The sequence below is a fragment of the Propithecus coquereli genome, unplaced genomic scaffold, assembly GCF_000956105.1.
Source record: "Propithecus coquereli isolate 6110/MARCELLA unplaced genomic scaffold, Pcoq_1.0 Scaffold20, whole genome shotgun sequence".
NCBI lineage: Eukaryota > Metazoa > Chordata > Mammalia > Primates > Indriidae > Propithecus > Propithecus coquereli.
In genome coordinates, this window is record NW_012144967.1 from 5,380,745 (window position 1) to 5,396,155 (window position 15,411).

Genomic DNA, 15,411 nt, shown 5'->3' on the forward strand with positions numbered 1-15,411 from the left:
GCACTCCCTTTAAGGGGGTGCTACTGTGGGCAGGGGGGAGCTTGTCCTCAAGGCACTTGAAAATGCACAGCAGGCTTCACTTTTGGGAGTTGTTGAATCACTACAAATGGCTTGTGCTTCAGTCCTGGAGGTAGCAGGCAGCTATGGCAGTGGCCATGGGTGGGAAATAGCAATGGAGCTCCAGAGATGTAGAGATGCAGGAGCTGTTGGGTCCTCTGGCAGGATGTAGTCTGGTGGAGGCTAGGTTCTCAAAATGGCACCTTACTGTAGCTTCTTAAGACTTGGGTGTGGGTGGGACCCAGCATGGGTTTCCTCTCAGAAGCAAGGCTGTCACGTGGTCTTCAGGTAGCTCCTTTATTTGGTCTTGGGGCCTGCAAAGGGAGGGGATTTCCCATGGCTAGGATGCAAGAGTCCACAATGGGAACGTGGACTACTGGGAGTCACTCACTTACCCTTTCTCCACACTGGGGAGTCTTTCCCAGCTCCCCCCTGATCCCGCCCAAGCAGGCTGCCTTGCTTCCCTTTCCTTCCTTGCTTTAGGTGTTTCCTGCTACTTCTTTGTAGAATTCTAGTGTTTTCTGTTAGATATTAGAAGTGTGATGATCCATTTGCTATTTTGGTTCTTTGTGGAAGAGGTAAGTACCAGATGTCTCTAGTCAGCCATGTAGAAGACGCATTAACATTTTCAATGTAGAGGCTTGTATATCTTTCATAATTTTTCATGTATCTTCATAAGGAGTTTTGTTAAATAGTTTTTCATTCTTGGATGACTTCTTTGGGTTTTGGAAGAGAGTTATTCTGGCCTTATAAAATGGTTGAGAAAGTGTTCCCTTTTTTTTGCTATTTTTTAGGAGAATTTGTATAAGATTGGTGGGTTTTTCTTCCCTTAAGTATTTGGAGAAATCCCATAGGTTTTATTATTATCATTAAATTAACTATTACATCTAATACATGTAGAAAGTAGATGGCATTTGATGAGTGCTATACAATGTTAACATTCTTACCGGCTTGAGTATCCATGTAAATCATTACCTTAAGATGCCAGGATAGAACAGTAACTGGCTTTAGAGACAGGTAATATGCTTTAAGCCATTCCTTTAGAACGCTTCAGGATGGCAGCTTTTATTCAATTATCAATTACTACTCAACATATTTTCAGAAGGTTTTTATTTTAATTTTTCTTCTGTTCTGTTGCCATATGATTACTACTACATAAAAGAGAGGTGGGTTTTGACAGAGCACAGTTTTAAGTCATGAATACAGCTAACTCCATCTCATGCCCATGAAGAATTCTCTGTAGCTAATGGTTGTACAACGAGGTGATGACACATCTTATTTTATTCCTTACTGAAATCATCCAAATAGCTTCTTTCATTCCTAGACTCTGCCCTCTCTTTCCCTTCTCCTTCAAGTTACCTCCATTTAGAGGCTGAATTTTCCTATATCCACTCTCTTCTTAACCCAAGTATGATTTCCATTCCTGCCACTCCACTGAAATGACTCACTGCCAAGGGCCTCCTAACTGCCATGTCATTAAAGATCATTATTCTGCACTCTATTTATGTGATCTCAGTGGCATTTGACACTGCTGACACCTGCTTTCTTGAAACATGCTCTGTCATTGAATTCTAGGACAGCACATGCTTACTGCTTTCTCCTCTTTAGTTACTCCTGTTTCTATTTACACTCTTAACCAAAACTCATTTATATAACTTTGAGTGTTGAGTTCAAGGTTCAATTTCTTGAAATGTATAGCTTCAATCACTTTTCTACACAATGTTTATTTAAATGTATATATCTAAAGTACAGTGTATTTCTTCTCTGAGAACCACATCCATGTATTCCATTACCTCTTTGATATTCCCACTGGGAGGCTTTTCAGAAACCTCAAATCCAGCACTGTCTAAAATGATCCCATGTAGTTCCTACCATGGTGCTCTCATAGTTCTCTCCTTCAGCAAAAGGTAACACCATCTTCCCAGATCTGGAGACAGGAAAATGAAGAGCCATCCTTGACTCTACTCTCTTCCTCATCCCACAGTGAAGCAATTGTTAAATCCTGCTCACTTTGTCTCCTAACTATCTCCCAATTTCACTTATATATTTTTCTTTTTCCAGTGCCACTATTTGAAAGTGCAGGATACCATTCATTGATCAGGGATACTATAATTGGCTTATAATTCTTCTCTGAACATTCATAATTGCTCGTCTAGCCACTGCAGCCAGAATGATCTTTTCAAACTTAAATCTGAGCATGTCATGCCATTGCTTGAAAGTATTTGTATAATATCCGGCTCTACCAAAGGAATGTTGTCTGTTTTGCTCAGGTATATCATCAGCATTCAATATATGTTTGTTAAATAACAATTTACAAATAAAGAATCAAAAGATTTTTTTATCACCCCAAAGAAGAAAAACCTTTATATTTTCCTTTGACATATAGGTATGAACTTCTCCAAATACCAGACATTGCTTAATTTACATAGCCAGGGACTATAAATAATATCACACAAATAAGCTTTTAATGCAAGAAATTATTCTCCAGGATAGACCACACCAGTCTATCCAGCTCAGGCCTCTGTTCTTACAGCAGTATATGAAAGGGCAGAGAGAGAAAAATCATCTATGACCTGGTGGTATGTTAAACATGATTTCCTGAGTATCTATTAGGTGCCAGCTAGGAGGGATATCTGGGGAGGACAGTGACTAAGGCCTCTTATGACCTATGGCAGATGCCAGAATGATATGTAAGATGTGAGGCTGCAAAAAAAGGTGGAACCAAATCCAGCCAAAGGACCAAGAAAGCCTCTTTGGGGCAGGAGACTTGAAAGTTCTGAAAGACAGCGGAATCTATTCATGCAGAAACTGGGGAAAGTTTATTCCGTGAAAAGAACAGTCTGAATGAGGATTAACTTGGCATAATGCAACTGGCACCATGGCCATGACTTTTGAGAAGTTATGAAGGTCTCAACTTGGGTGGTGGCAATCTGAACAGAAGTGGATTACACGTCAACACTGGATGCACTAGATTTTATGGTTGGGAGATAAAGACAAAGGCATGAGGAACAAAAAAGAGGATGTCCAAGAGGTTCCCAGGCCAGAAGATGACAATGTCAATAAGGGAAATAAGAAAGGTAGGAGTTTATGGCGATCGGGGTTCTGAAGACAGGGAGAGAAAACTGATGTTTAGTTTCCGATCTGCTGAGGTGTAGACGCCTGTAAGAAATCCAGGCAGGGCTAGAACTGGGCATATGCGGTTCGAAAAGAGAGCCAGGAAAACTTGGCAAGACTTTAACATGCCTACTTAATTATCTTTAATTATCATACTGTGAGTCCATAATCCATAAATTTTATCCAAAGCATTCTGGAATCTTTCCTAAAAGTTGTTTGATTACTTGTATAAATCTTAACATGTCACTTACAACTAACATTCATTTTTAACATCCAATGTCTACTTAATCAATTAACAATTGTTTTCTATATGAAGTTTATTAAAGGTTGATCTGGTCCTGTTCTTACACTGGTGTTTGGGTCCTAAACTTAATGCTGAGAATTTCCGTCGGCTACAGAGGAAATAAATCTGTGTAATGATGCCTCCTTGTCAGGCAAATTATTTCATTTTGAAATTCTATAGCAAAAGAACAACAATAAAGTATTGGTTCCACTTTTAAATAAATAAGGGGTTATTTTGCTGCTGAAAGTTTTCATTCAAATGACTGATCAGATCTCACATGTCTGTTTAAAATTGTCTGACTTAGGTCGTTACAAAATGACAGACTATGATAAACTAGATGATAGTTAGGAGCAAGACAATGAGGCATTGTTTACACAGAAGATTGAGTAACTGGTTTAACAAAAGAGGTTCTTGGGTATCTATTGTATGTACAACTAAGAGATTTACTGGAGCTTTTATAATTTCTACAAGGCTCTTTTCCAGTCAGCTTCATTAACTTGAAGTAAATCAAATCATGCAGAAATCTGGCTCAGCCAGAAAGCAACCCAGTGAGATACAACATGAAGAAAAACAGACACAGGATGATAAGGTTTAGAATCTTTGGCATTTTTCATAAACATTTTGTTTGAAGATTATTAAATTACAACCCAGAGACAAAAAAAATAGTAAACTCACTATTAAATCAGATCTTTTTACCTTAGCTTTCCTTTACAATACACACATATATATAAAAAAAAACTGCACAAAGTATATGTCAACAAGATACAGTCTTTAAAACTTAAATATCATTAGAACAGAGAGAGATTCGTACATATTTTGTATCTGCACAAAATCAAGGTTTTTACTTGGCAGCAGAATTCTGTGGAATGGTGGGGTCTGCAGGAGACGTGCTGTCAAAGGAGGACTTTGGGGTGGTACTTTTCTAGGAATGGGGTTATGAAATTAATTTTGTTTGTGTGTAGCTTATTTTCCTCCTAAGAGGAACAAAAGATAAATTTCGACAGCCAAAGAATTTTTACTTTCTACTCAAAACGTTCAGGCAAATGAAATGATTGTGATAATTGGGTAAGCAGCCTCATATATTACTCCCGTGGTCTTTAGCTCTTCAGCTTTCTAAATACTTACAGAATTCATGCATTCATCCTCTTCTTTACCTTTCTGAAACTACACATTGACATTATGTTTTGGAAATAAGCAAAAAGTGACATCAGAGGAAAGGGTATTTTATTTTTAAGGCAACCAAATACTTTCAGGAAACACTCACTCTTCGAGGAAGTGATCCCTGGGGACCTCCCTAGGCATCCATTGCCAGCAATGGACCATGACACAAGCTGGCATCCAGCACTGAGGGCCTGATCAAAAATGTACAGACACATCCTTAATAATCACAGCTGAAACACCCCTAAAGATCTGAGATAATTCTGGTAATTATTAAAAAATCTTTTTATAACATACATATATAACATATGTATATTATATATGTCATACATATTATGTATATGTCTAATATATATTTAGACAGATGATAGTTATCAAAGACGTGTTAACTCAGAAGAAACTTGCACGAATAATCATCTGAAAGGAGTGTGGGGATTGGGAGTGGAAATAAATGAATCTTAATGAGAATCTGCTGGAGGTGTGAACACAAGTTCGAAGTCACTCTCAAATCCAAGTGGTCTCCTGGCTGCTCTCAAGGAGGGTGTTCAGACCCGTGGCAGCCTTGCTTTACCTCCTGTTTCAGAATGGATGTTAGTCTTTCACAGTCTCGGGATTGTTTCCTTTTGCTGGGCTGGCCCTCTATGCAAGTAGGACACACCATGCATGGGGATGTGCGCACATGCACGTGTGCACCTGTGCGTGTGAAGACGGGGGCGGGAGAAGAAAGGGCGCCAGGCCGCCCGCATTTCAGAAGGACGCTGCGGGTACCACTGAGACAGCCACGACATTGGTCTAATCAACCAAACACCATATCGAGTGATGGCATCCAAAGTTGGCGTGTGCTTTAGGGAGCGCTGCGCTTCTTCCGCAGGGGGCTGTGGCTGCTGCAGAGTTTCAATTCCGCGTACTGCACCTGTGAAAACAAACAGACGTGATGCTGGCGGTTAGGTAACCCTAGCTCACCACAGTGTGTGCTAATGGCTCCCCAAGGACAAACCAAGGCAAAGGAAGGAAGGTTCAAAGGTAATGAATCATTTTCTAAACACAGGAACATGGAGGGATTAATTGCAGGAAGGATTTGAGAAGTCATGCATCATTTCTTGAAACCAAAATATTAAAAGCAGATTTTTCTAATGAGATGCATGGGTTTCTACCTGCTCTGGGCACTGCTAGATGATCTTCGTTTTGTGTGTGCCAGCTTTCAACCACAAGTAAGCTTAATAACTGCCTCTTGGGAATGTTTATCTTAGTATATGATACAGCAACTTACTGAGAATTATTCATTTAAAAATATCTAAAATCTTCGGGAAAACATCTCAGCAAATTATATACACTTATTTTGCCTGAGAAGGAAAGCATGCTGAAATTGATCCTGGGCCCCAGACTTATAGAGATTTCTCTTAAAAATTCATTTTATTTGCAATGTAATGGTTAAAACAGCTGTGACAAATGTGAGTACTTGAGAGTCCCCAGTGGCAAACTGTCACTGTGTTATTAGAAAGTGCCCTCGTTGATACACAGAGGATCTTACTAGCATTCTGTATATCTTCCTTGAATGCTCTTTTGTTGTCTCTCTTGGTGTTCATGCCAACTCCAACCGAATGACCACTCTGAGGGCTGGGGGCTTGGACTATGCACAGATAATCCTTAGGGGCCTTGATGGAAATTTCTATTCTTATTCACATTGTGACCCAAGTGATGGTACATTGCAAAGAAACATACTGCTTTGGTGTGTGGGCTTTGATAGGCTGCTGGTGGAATGGCTTTATTGAAAATATTGTATTACAGACCACATGTGTTCCCTGTTTCTAGCATTTGTGCCAAACCTCCCAAGGGCATGATGCCCAATCACATAAGTTAGGCTATACTTTGTCAAAAGCAGGTAAATGGAAACACAACAAAACACCCTTTCTTTCTAGGATTTTGTGATGGTGCCCTAGGAGGAGCAGAGGATGCTATACCTGTCAATCTTCAATGCAAAACACACATGGGTCAGGTTATTATTTTTTAATTATGCAATGCAAATGTTACAGAGTAAATTCATCTTTATAGAACATATTTTCACAGCTAATTATATCATAAAATGAAGGTTAAAGAAAAAAATAGCATCAATTTTAATCTGTTGAACCAAGAAGGCAGGGGAAAGAAACTCTTAAGGCGTTTCAGCCCCATGTCTCTGTGATCCACCAGGAGCTGCCAGGGAACCAATTATGTTACGGTGGCCCACAGATAAAAATCGATACTTGATTTGGGATTCTCTCAAATAATAAAAGATTGTGTCTTTGGTCTCCCCCATCTACCTATTCAGTGATTTCTTTTCTCCATTAGAGAAATCGTTGCCTGCCCTCCTTCCTCTGGATTTAGAGCAGGCTGATCTGCGGGGGTCCGGATCAAGCTACTCTACAAGACTTTCTGGTATTGTTGCTTTCGTTAATCTCTGTGTATCTACAGAAATGGGACTATGTGACCACTACCTGTGAATAATACTTTTGATTGATCTCAAATTATTTCATGCCATCTCTGCCTCTACGTGTATTAGAGTAAGTGGGGGCTTTGCCCTCTACATCTCTAAGTCTTTAGAGGGAGGCCTAGGAGATAATCAGGGCAAACGAGAATAAAAAGAATAATCCTCGTCTCCTACTTCCCCTCGAATGCCTGCCATCCAGATAGAAGAGAAAGAAAATAAGCAACACGCCCAGCTTTGGATGCCACGGGGTTCTGCTCACTGAGCCCATCTTATCCTCTTTAGGGAGGCAAGCAATCAGAAAGGGGACGCCACCAGTGCATGGTAGCCACGCAGTATGAGTCTCAGATCATTCTTAAGTAGCTCTTTTTCAGAATAATTTTCCCCAATCACCTCTTGTTTTGGACAAAGGTTTTCCGGCCACCTCCCCACAAGCAAGGCCTCTTTAAGGATTTTCAAGTTCCTTATCTCAATTACTCACACAAGCAAAGCCTTGTGCTCCTCTGGCTCTGGGGCTGGCCAGACTTCGGGTTGGGGCCCCTGTTGGTGGTGACCATTCATTACATACCTTTTGAACATCAGATGGTACCCTGGAGAGGAAGTCTAGTAGCTCATTATTGTCGATAGAATAGGGATTTCGGAGCTTCTTAGTAAATTTATTTATTCCTGAAAAATAGAAACACCAGAGATCTATCTTTAAAAACTTGCCTGATTGGGGGGGGGGGGGAAGGAGGGGTATTCACAAGTAAAAATTAGTGTGAAAACAATTACTAGACCTCAAGTCATGCCCATGTTGCTGTCATGTGGAATCATTCACAAATGCCTTTTCCTGAAGGCAGGAGGGGGCTGCCGTTGAAGAAGGGCTCTGCCTTCCTCAGCTGTGAAAATCCCATTACAGTCCCAGCAGCAGGGCGACAGAAACACACGCTCAAACTGGGGAGTTCATTGGCTTTTTTTGGAATACGCTGATTAACAGTCTCCTCTGCTATGAAAACAAATGTCCCAGATGGGAAAAGGCCTTCATTAGCCCAAACAAGTCCCTGCTTGGAGGCTCTGGACCAAACGTAGCAGTGGGAGATGGAAGGCGGGAGTTGTTTTTTGTTGTTATGAAGAAACCGCAGCCATCTATCTCCCCCCCACCTCCAACTCATTTTCACAGGTTTCTTTTCCCTCACAGCAGAACAGAACTTGACATGTTGATTGTACTTGGATGCTGCAGGAAACTGTGAAAAGTTATTATTGGAAAATTATCTTACTATGGTTGCTAACTTAATTTATGGACCGCAACACTGGTGCGTGGGATTGTCTGGGCAAGGGAGTACATGCTAATTTAGGACAAGGACAATGCTAATTAGAAGACGGCTCAGCATTTAAGATGTCAATATACTGTAGAACATCCTTCTTTGGTGGCTGCACTTTGGGGCCCTGGGCACATCCAGAACACGTTTTGCTCACGGCTGCCCCTTTACGGGGGGAGCTCCTTTCAACCACATTTTGTCTTCTGCTCTGTTCCTTGGAGCTGCTTTGCTTGTATCCAGAGCTCATAAGCTGTGTAGTCTTTTCACCAAATGTCATCCCTTTTTTCATGTTGAGTTTTAGAAGCAGAAAGACTAGGTGGCCTTCTGAAGTTTTGCCACAGGGTGCTTGTTTAACAAGGATCATATCTGAAGGGCTGTCATCCCCAATGACGCCGGATGAATTCTTAGCTTCGTTGTACTCTGAATGGCTCTTACTCAGAAGCCAAGGTAACATTTAACTGTTCAGTAGTCCCCAACACACAAAAGGTTTGATGTTTTTTTTGTTGTTCATTAAATATTACTTTGCTTTCATCTGAGGACTAGGCTTCCTGCATGGCATTATACCTGACACAATGCCAACCTCCAGTTATTTCTTTGGAGGGTCAGATTTACATCTGCTTTGCAAATGGGAGCCAGCCATTGTTCAGGAGTAAATGATGGCTTGGTGGTCGGGCTGGGGAAGGTTCCTAGCAAATGATCGCCTTTCCCTCAAGTCAAAGCTGCACTCTGCCTTTCTTCCCTCTACCCCCACAGCAAGCTTCATGTTTCTAGCTAAAATTCCCCCACGCGTTCCTTTACACTAAAATACTCTCACTGTGTTATTCTAAAGACATTTAATTGTAGCATGGGCTTTTTGGCAAAAGAAAACAGACAAGGCAAAATGATGAAGGGAGACAAAGACGTATTGAGAAAAGATATATCTTCTATTGTTAATTATATATAGTGTGCGCATCTGGAGCCTTTACAATGAACAGCAAGGCAGGGATAATATCACAGCCGATCAAAACACTGCATTCTTAGTGACTGAGAAGATTATAAACCTGCACAGTAGCTCGAATGCACCAATAAGGGCAAAAGTAGTCCACAATGCACTGAGACTGTCTATGATGGAAAAAAAATAGAATAAAAATGTAAGGCTCTCAGATGGAATGTTTCAAAAGCACACCTCATTTATTAAGGTGTCTCTGGCTCAAATGTTTCAGTAATTCCGCCATATTATCTATTGTGTGAGAAAGTGTCAACAGGAAATCGTAGACTTCTTGGTCATCCTTGAGGGGCAAGAAAACAAGGGTTATGATGAAGAAATACCTGGGCCCCCGTTCCGGCTTCATCATTACCTGGGTGATTTTAGGCAACTCACTTAACCTTCCTGTACCTCAAGATTTCTTATATTAAAATTTGAATTATAAAGACCTTCCCTATAGGGTTTCCTGGGTTGATGGGAGAATGACATTGGACGGTAGAGGCAAAAGGTTTGTGTAACCTGAAATTCTACAACAATATAGAGGGCTATCATCGTTGCTGTAGATACCAATAAGCTAAGAAGACAAAAAAGGTGGTGAAGGAATAGAGTCTTTACACTATCAGGCATGTGATCACCCATCCAAATTTGGAAATTGTGACTTCACCCAGTAGCCTGCTAACCATACCTTTAGATTTTAACCTAAATGATACAGATAGAGGGTATATTTGCTTTAAATATTTTTATCCAAAAAAAAAAAAAAAAAAGCAAATGAAATCTAAGTAGTAAAGGGTAACATTTGAAAAAGACACTATTACTTAATGATCCTATAACACAGATTGAATTGATCAATGGGGTGGAATAAGCTCTCCAGTAAAAGAAACAAAAACAAGAAAAACATCACTTGGAGAAAGAAGAGATAAAAAACTACATGGCTGCTTTGTATTTTTGTCACTTGAGAATGCCCACTTGAAACAGAATTACAGCATTATTTTTCAGATATCATATGAGTGGCTTGCATATAGCTCCAAGTGTAATACGTGGGCCAGGGGGGGTGGAGGTTCCTTCCTTGTTCATTTATCAAACCCCAATCATCTTCCATGTATAAGATACTGTGCTATCAAATGAAGATACAGAAATAAATAAGTCATGGTTTCTTCTTGCAGAAAGCTCAGAATTTAGCTTGGGGAATTCATATCTACATTTAAAAAACAGAAGGGGCTTGGACCAGAACTGAAAAATTATAATTAGAGCATCTATGATAAAGAACAGAAGAAATATAGGAAATCTTTCAAAATGAACAGAAGACCCACGTGGGATCTAATCCTAAGAAATGCTCTGCCTTCTAGAAATACATACATCAAATAAGTGACTGAAATTCAGATAATGTTTCCTAAAGAAAATTTCAGATAGCCTTCTTAAAATCTACTTCTCACTTAATTTTCAAAAGTCACACTTCCACCCAAGAAAGGTGTTGGGCCAAGAAAATGTCATCTATATAGAACACAGGCATTAAGCTTACAAACTCATTTACTCATAAAATATTTTTAAGTACTCATTAAAGATCTACTATCTATATGTAGCTGCACTAGGAATTATAGAGCAAGAGAGGAAAACAAAAGTATCTCACCTGTCAAAACTTTACAATGATTTTGGTGGGTCCAGGAATGTTTCCCATGGCCATTATGAAATTAAGCTGTTTTCATGTGCTTATGTCAAATAATTTTGATAATTAAACACTTACACGAAAATATTGTTTGGGTATACAGAATATGGAAATCTAGTACACATAGTTAAGATCTCATTTTTAAGACTCAATGAAAATGAATAAGTAACACAGAATAAGGAAAGTCTTCTGCTCCTTAAAGTTAAAAGGAACACTAGAAGTTTAAGACATACAAATTCATCTACTACATGAGAAAATCTCTGCAGGGGATATAATCATATAAGAGATGGCCAAAAGAATTGTCCTGGGCCCATGCTAGGCAATAACTAACTTGTCTTAGAAAAAAATAATTCCTAATAGAATTGCAGAAAATATACCAAGATTGCATGGCAGTTCTTACAGGACAAGAGGAAGTCATAGATCACATGTTGATTGTGAAGGCTTTTGATTACATTATCCATGGTAATCTCAACAAACTATGAACTCCTGGCTAAAACATAAAACCAAAGAACCAGACACAGAGTGTAGAGCTCAAAGGGTTACTGGAGAGCATAATAAACTCCATGACAATTAATAATTTTATCCATAAAGTGAATAATAAATAGAGCAATGTTTCATTAAGTAGATGCAAAAAGTTGTTGTTGGAAACCTGCCAAAAACTTGGAGGATAAGATCAGAAGTCAAAGTGATTTGGGTACATAGAAAGAGGGGTTGGAATACCAAAATTAATGATCAAAGGAGGAAACACAGAATTAGTCTTCTTTGTGGAAGGAAAGCTGCATAGAAAGAAATCAAGCAAGCCCCAGAACCATGAAGAAATCAAGGAGAAAAAGTGTTTAACAGCTGACCATAGCATTTAGAAACCAATACTTACGAAAAAATAAGATTATCTGGTCTATACAGAAAACATTTAGTATATAAAGTATTCAGGAAAATACTTTTGCAAAACATGCCTTCTTAACCAGGGTGCCCTGAATAACTCCATGCTCTTTCCTAAGGACCAATGTCCTAAAATTGTTGCAAACTAAACAAACAAAAAAGCAAAAACTAAGCAGGGATATAAGACTCCCCAAGGATGAGAATCATCAAGTATTAAAACACACCCCTAAAGAGCACGTTAGAATAGAAACTCATTGGACTGTACTCCCTCAAAAATCATTCTACTTCTGTAATTTTATGAGTTATTCTATTTTCCCATGACTTTTCCCTTCTGAATGTCCATGTTTGGCTTTCCTTGTCAGCCGCTTTCTACCTTTGTGGGTTCTCAGTGAAAGGGTCTATATTTAATTGTCTTAGAAAGGCTATAACTTTTATCTGGCATTTGTAGGCTGTTAGCTTTTGCTTAAAGATGAATGCATCTCAACATAGTTTCTTATCTTTGTGACTTTCCCTAACATCCCTAGAAGTGATGATGGTTGAGATCTCAGCAGCAGTCACTGCAGCTAAGTAATGGAAAACCAGGACTGACAGACTCTTATGGATAAGGGCTGACTGCTTCTCACATAATTCAGTTACTGCAATTCATACTCCTTATATCAACCCAGAGCCCACCCAGCAAGACACCTATATTCACAAAGCAGCTTGTATTTTTGTCCAATTGCTAACTTGAGTATTAAATCAAATCATGAAATTTATTTCCAGTTTGCCAGTTTTGTTTCTATTTTTAAGCAGCTAAACTTTATATAAGTACCTCAGTTCCCTTGATAAATAACAACTTCCTCTTCTTTCAGGCACTGGTTAGGTAGTTACAGAATACCCCCTCCCTTTCCCCTCACTGCTTCTGGATTTAAGAATGGGGTTAGGTTAATTTTTTTTTCCTCCAAGAGAGATGAAGTGTCAGGAGCAACCTGGCAGTGGCCAGATCTACTTTTACATAATATAAAGGGCAAGATGCAGGTGTTTGCTCACTGTTTGAACAGGGTTTCCATAAAGTTAGTGGGCCACAGCAATACATTATTCAAGGGGATTTATGACTAGGAAAGCCCAAAGGGAAAGGTCATGCACAATCACGTTTTTATTTTTATTGCAATTATGCAAGAGGCCTATAAATATCTGTGCTGATCATTCACGTAACTGGCCTTTCCAGGGAGGTCCTGAAAGTTCTTGTTCCCAAAATGCTTTTCCTTAATCTCATGTTTAATTGCCAACAAGAGCACATTTAAAGTTAATAGTTGCACTTTAAAAATGAGTAATTGGTTCTTACCTGGAATTGAGGGCTAGCAAAAGGACCCTGCCAAACTTACCCCAGATTAAAATGATGTACCGCAGCGGAACAAAATACAGAGTGACGGTGGTGGCTGCCAGAATCAAACAGGCCAACGAGGAAAGGAAGGGGACGCTCCAGTTGAATGTGCTGTAGACAAACCACACAGATGTCATTTCCTCTGACGTCCAACAACTGCCAAAGTCATCTCGTCACGTTTATCTTACGGTTATAGTGATATACATAAAAAAGGAAAGGAAAACTCTACTGGAAAAGTTTCTTTAAAAACCTGGAGATAAAAGCCTGCCAAATTGATTAGGTACTGGGAAAGCCTGCGTGAGAGGACAAACACAGAACAACTGCCATTCAATTTGTCAGAACATTGGTGACTTTGCCCTCCTGGAACCAACAGATCCTAAGAGAAGACTTTTAGCTCTAAAAAGTGATTACAAATGTTGCCACGACAGCTCTGTACGTGGCCATCTTCAAAACTAGGTGTTGGTTAGATCACTTCCAGGCCAATATGTCTTTCTCAAGGAATACATGGTTGCTAGTAAATATTTAGAAAAGGGAGGATATTATTACAGTCCTTTAGTGCTATTTAGTTATATTTAGAATTTCCAGACTTGTTTACTTCAGAAAGCTAACAGTGCCCTGAATGGGTAGGGGTGTATTTGGCTATACCATCACACCACCAATCGTAGAAAACTTAGGTGATTTTACCATATATTATTTTCACGGAGCTCCTGGCTCCTTTTGTTGTGTCTATTGCCTGCTTTGACTTGCATGGAAATGGAGATCTAGAACATGGGCTGTGGAATTGGATATACTGTGGAGGTTCTTGTGTAGTCCTAGAAATCTAACACCCTACCAAGGGTTCACGGGTACCTAGAGTGGTCTTCATCTTCACATACAGATGTCTCTATTGACCCCTTTCCTTGTGCTAGGAATACAAAGATGTAAAAGATGTTGTCTTGTGTGAGTGGGGGGTTGGGGAGATGTTGGCGGATTTTAGAGGTAGTAGCATATAAGAGCTATCATGCATTTAATATGTGCCAGACATTGGGCTAACATTTTTTCATATATATAGAATGTAATGTTCTCAATAATTCTGCCAAATATTATCCCCAATTTATAGATGAGCAAATTAAGGCTGAGAGAGATTGTCTGACTTATGTAAATAATCACAATTCCTTCAATAGTGTAGGAGAACTACAGTTATGTCATCCTCTTGTTAAGACTTATGAAATATTTGCCCATTAAGAGGCACAATATTTTATATATATGTATTTCTCACTTCTTTATAAGCAAATTTGAACACCTTTTAATATGTCTGTTGGTCATTTTGTTTCTCAGAGATTTCCAGATTATTTATTTTTGCCTGGGGGCTACTATTCAGGAAAGTGCTTAAGAAAATCAATTTATAAACATATTGAGCTGGGTTTAAGTCCAGGATCTATCTCTACTAAGCCAATTAACTTCCAGAAATTGATTTAATGAATCTGAACCATAATTCCTCTCTACAAAATGGGAATAGTAACACCACCTATATCATAGATTCTGTTAGAATTAAGAATTTGCATTTAAGTAGTTAGTTCAGCACCTGGCACATTGTAAAAACTCAAAAAAGGAAAACAGTTACTATTTGCAAATCCTCCTTTGAGCTGTTTTGCTTGACTTTTTCCTCAGTGATTTCAAATATCCCTTTGGATAGTAAAGAAATCAGTCCTTTGTCATATATAACATTTTTCCAGTTTGTTGCCTTTATAATTTTTTAATTATAAAATTATATATTCTACATACATGTTCAAATTTATCATTGTTTTCCTTGTCGATTTCTAGATTTAGCTGGGTTTACAAAAGCCCTCCCCCAGCCCAGGGATATGACACCACCAATTGAATAATCACTATTTTCCTCAGTCTTGTCACACGCCCTCTTTATGTTATTCCGAATTTCTACATATATGTAAGATTCATTCCTGACTTCTCTCTTCCACAGGACTTGTAGCAGAACATCCTACAGGACAATTTCACAACATGTGTTGAAATGTTACATGGACTCCGCATTTGCCCCAGTTCGGCATGGCAAGAAATTTAACTTGCAGCTCTCCTTGCCAAAGGACAAAGAGACAGTACATGAATGTCTGCTCCAGGATGGGTTGTAATACTTGGAAGTAACCTCAGTATCATTAATGGAAAATTTTCTA

At 39.1% G+C, this 15,411-nt stretch overlaps 1 protein-coding gene across 2 annotated transcripts in view; it reads right to left on the reverse strand.

The window, feature by feature from the left end:
• Positions 1 to 5,014: 5,014 nt before the first annotated feature.
• MCTP2 (multiple C2 domains, transmembrane 2) overlaps positions 5,015 to 15,411 on the reverse strand; it is a 144,648-nt gene continuing 134,251 nt past the window's right edge. The window contains exons 13-15 of one of the 2 annotated variants that reach the window (XM_012643704.1): positions 13,245 to 13,354; positions 7,645 to 7,742; positions 5,015 to 5,525 (exon numbers count right to left, since the gene is read on the reverse strand). In XM_012643704.1, coding sequence (XP_012499158.1) covers positions 5,457 to 5,525; positions 7,645 to 7,742; positions 13,245 to 13,354 — 277 coding nt within the window. In that variant the 3' untranslated portion in view covers positions 5,015 to 5,456. Of the gene's footprint in view, positions 5,526 to 7,644; positions 7,743 to 13,244; positions 13,355 to 15,411 lie in introns of those variants that run through there. The other variant, XM_012643703.1, reaches the window with a different exon arrangement.